Genomic DNA, 4,192 nt, shown 5'->3' on the forward strand with positions numbered 1-4,192 from the left:
TGTCATCCTCTTATCCATGTTCTGCTTGCCCGTGGGTTTTATTCCCCGTAAGATGAGCAGGCCAGGAGCATCAAACACACAGGGATGTCATCCTGGCATATTCCTGTGTTTCAGTTCAGTTTGGTGTTTGGTATTTCCCCACGGAGGATTAATTTCAGCCAGTGACAGGTAGTGTGAAATAAACTCTACCCTGTCTCGGTCCTGCTGATTTGCAGGGAAAAAGCAGCGTGCAGCATGAGCTGGCAGGATTTTTCTCTCTGATTGATTGCATGCTTCCCTTAGGCAGAGGAGGATTATTTATCTCTGCCTTCAAGAAGGAAGGTGTTTGCTAATTACATTCATTAACTGCATGGATTCTGCTGAATGGCGTTCTCCAGTGTGGAAAAATGCAAATAAATGTGTATTTATTTGTAATAAAATCACAAAATCTTTAGCCAAGATTTAAACAAAGACTTAACAGGACCATCAGCCTAAATAGCCAAGTGTTATGGGAGGAAAGTTCACAGCTTAATGTTTAGTAAGCAATAAGACTAAAGGCAGATGATGCAGAGCCCAACATACAACAAAAATGCCATTTTGAACTTTTACTAAAGACATACGAACTTTTACTAAAGACATATGAACTTTTACTAAAGATACAGGCAAATAAAAAGTGAATTAATGAAATACAAGGTGTTAAGACTGTTTTATCGGCATATTTTTCCTGTTGTCCCTTTATCGAGTCAACAACCTGCATAGCTCTACATGGTGAAGTTGTCCACGATTTTTCTGTTGTTAAAAATTCGTTGGGGTGGGCTGAAGTTGATTCTCTTCATGCATTGTTCTGCTGCTTTGTAAAAACCAATGCAGGAGAGAGAAAACAATCACAAAACAGCGAGTGTAGTTTCTCTTGTGTCTTTTCCTACTTGCAGTATTGCTGTGGTGGAAGCAGAGGCCTAAAATTCTTGTCTGGTCATTAGTTCAGGGGAGGTTCAGAGGCTGTGCCCTGGAGCAAAGAGGTCTGAGTTACTGAAAAGAAATTAGAGAGCAAGGTGAGGAAGGAAAAAAAAGATACAGATTAAAGAATGGATGAATGATATCTGAGCAGGAAGGCTGGAAAACAGTTGCTCTCTCTTCAGGCCTCTGCCTGGTCAGTGTACTCACAGGATCAGCATAGGAAAGGCCCAGGAGATGGTGGGTGAGGAGAGTATGGTGAAGAAGTGCTGAGAGGCTCTTCCTTCACCTCTCAGCTGAGGGCTGTGGCTCTCCACTCTCCATTCTCTTCGTTCTTAAATGAGTCCAAACTCTGACATACCAATCTTTCATTCTCTATCACTGCTTGTGACCTGAAAACTGGCCCTGAGTGGTGTGAAAAGCCCATCCAGTCTGAATGTCTTGCCTTTTAAAAAATTAATTTAAATGTGTTGTACCCAGTTTCTCTCTTTAGACAGCTTGAAGTACTTTTATGTAGTTTCTCACGGGGCTACAGTGATGGAGGTCTGTTTTCTCTACAGCTGACAGCATCCCCATGAGACTTGCACTATAAAACTGATCCTTTAAAACAGATTGAAATGCAGTGAACTGGGAGTGCTCTGGTTATGATCAGTTCTTTGGGTTTTGATTTTTTTCTATTTTTTATGGTCATACAACAGCATAGTTAGCTCCCCTTCCTAAAGTCCCTGGTGGTGCAAAGCCTTGAACTGACTGAAACACATAACTTACATACTGTTTTTCTCATTTCAGGAATTGTTATCCATCACCATGCAAAGCAACATCTTGTGAGTTCCCTTCAAGCTGTCTGCCCCATCACCTACTTCAGATAAGCTGTGCTCCAAGCGCTCCTGGGGAGGGTTTGATTCCCTGGGGAAGCATGGCCTTTTGTGGCTGGAAGCAACTCCTCCCCTTGTGCAGGCAGAGCACCTTAGCCAAGGCCTGGAGGAGCAGGAGGGGAGGCCTCTCTCTGCGCTGGAAACGCTGCTGCCATTGGAGCACTGGCAAGTCTCTGGACCCCGAGGTGAAAGCATTTTTGGAGGAGAACACGGAGGTCACCAACAGTGGCCACCTGACACCGGAGATTCGGCTGCGCCTCCTCACCCCTCGCTGCAGGTTCTGGAGAGAAAAACCTGACCTGTGGCCTTATGGGGACCCATTCTGGGCAATTTACTGGCCAGGAGGCCAAGCCCTCTCCAGGTATGCAGGATGCATCACCACAGGTGATAAGTCCAGTGTGCCAGGATGTCAGACCTGCCTGTTTGTAGTGATTCCCAGTGATGGGTATTGGCCTGTGATAGGAGCATGTTAGGCATACTCCTCTCTGCTTAAACAGAGGCATCACAATCCCTGCTGGCTGGCAGTGAAGCTCAGCACCTGCTATCTACAGTAAATTAGGCCTCTTAAGTAGAAATGTGACGGAGACCAGCTCACAAGGACACCTGAAGGAAGCAGACGGACGGACTACAGCTCTGGTGGCATGTAGCAAAGTTTATTGTTTGAGCATCTCCTTATATACATAGGCTAGATATTGTTTTCCCAAGATACAAAAAATCTCTGCATCTACAAAATACCATAAATCTCTATAACTACTGTTTCAAGTACACTTTGATCATGCATGTGCTTAACTTGTTTCTCTCTTAGAACACGGACTTCTGGCCATGTGCATTATCTTAGTTAATTATTCTTGTTGCAGCTAGGAAGGCTCAATTGTTGAGCAGCCAAGTTTTACTTATCATTAACAGAGATTCAAAGAGAAAGGTTGGCTCTTTCACAAGCCATTCCCTCTCAGGAATGTGCTTGTCTTGTATCTTGCTGACCCTTTCAGGCCAGCTCGATACTCTTCAGAAATGTGTTGTATTTGGTGGCAGTGCATGTGTTGACCATGGGGCTGAATTTAGTTCTATGGAAGGGCTGTACAGTTGCCATTGAAACCTAGTGAGGTGTTCAATTCTATCACTTGTCATTGCTCCAAACAGGAAAATTCCTATTTTGTCCTGCCACGTGGGGGGGGTGTGTGTGTGTGTGTGTGTGTGTGTGTTTGTAGGAGACAGACAGGAGTGTGGATGTGCATCTGGTCTGTTGAGAAAAGTAGGTTTATGCTGATGCACTTGCAGTGCTGGTTAGCCTGAATCCCTCTGCTCATCTCGGATTTTAGCAGCCTTATTGTCAAGCCTTTTTGTGGCTGCCTTTTAGTCACATCAGAAACCATATTTTGATTTTGGCCACTGACTGTCAAAATGTCTTTAATGCTCCTGATTCCCAGGAACTAGTTAGAGTTTTCTATTCTGTGAAATCAAATCTCTCACTTTGAACAGCAGAAAATGTTCTTAATTGTTACAGCAAAGAACAAGCTGTCAGTCCCCACATAGATGAAAGGGAAGGAACTGAATTGGGGCTTTACTGTTTTTCTGCAAGAAACATAAATAAGAAGGCATTTTTGACCAGGAAAAAGATGAGTCTTACTGTTAGATTGTGAGTTGACTAGCCTGCCATGTAGATGAACTAGAGTGCTCCTAAACATTGGGTAAATTAATTAGGTAAATTAATCTCTACATTTTGTTACTGTATGATTCATATGCCCAGGTATTTGGGTGGCAATTACAATTATCTGGCAGTTCAATACTTTATTGTCTTATTGTTTATGCACTTGTTTGATGTATTAGGAGTGCCAGAAATCAGCTGCATGATCTGGAAGAGTAAAAAGGGAGCATGAAAGCATATGGCTGCTTCCATAACTGTGCTCCTTGCACAGCTGGCATTTCCACATCATCAGGAGTCTCCTATTTCAAGCTGTTCCTCTTGCTGTAATCCAAGATATGTCGTTAACCCAGCAGGGCAGAGAGCAGTCTCCAGCAGCAGCGTGATGCACTGTGTGTGTGCCAGGGGATACAGTCGGATCCAGCTGTCCTGAGTCACCACAATCATTAGCAGTACCTCAAGAACCACTCAGCTGGAAACAGGGCCCTTGCAGCATCAGGCCAGATCATGCTCTATACAAATATAGACTGGAAAGTCATGGCAAATCCAAGCATAGGCCCTAGAACAGGGAAACAGACCCCTTCTGTGAAGATCCCACCCCAGTCCTTCACCCCATTGGTTAACTAGGGTCTGTCCTTAGAGGAGTGATGGCCTCAAGGGAATGTTGCCAAACAGCTGAGCTCCTGAGCCTCTGCACAAATGTCCTACATTTGACACTCTTATCAGGCCTCCTTGCACCATT

General features: G+C 44.2%; 1 protein-coding gene across 1 annotated transcript in view; it reads left to right on the forward strand.

Annotated features, from left to right (window-relative positions):
* Positions 1-1,849: 1,849 nt before the first annotated feature.
* METTL20 (methyltransferase like 20) overlaps positions 1,850-4,192 on the forward strand; it is a 4,837-nt gene continuing 2,494 nt past the window's right edge. The window contains exon 1 of the mRNA XM_009077830.1: positions 1,850-2,169. Coding sequence (XP_009076078.1) covers positions 1,850-2,169 — 320 coding nt within the window. The remainder of the gene's footprint in view (positions 2,170-4,192) is intronic.

This window comes from Acanthisitta chloris, unplaced genomic scaffold (genome assembly GCF_000695815.1).
Source record: "Acanthisitta chloris isolate BGI_N310 unplaced genomic scaffold, ASM69581v1 scaffold5677, whole genome shotgun sequence".
Classification (NCBI taxonomy): domain Eukaryota; kingdom Metazoa; phylum Chordata; class Aves; order Passeriformes; family Acanthisittidae; genus Acanthisitta; species Acanthisitta chloris.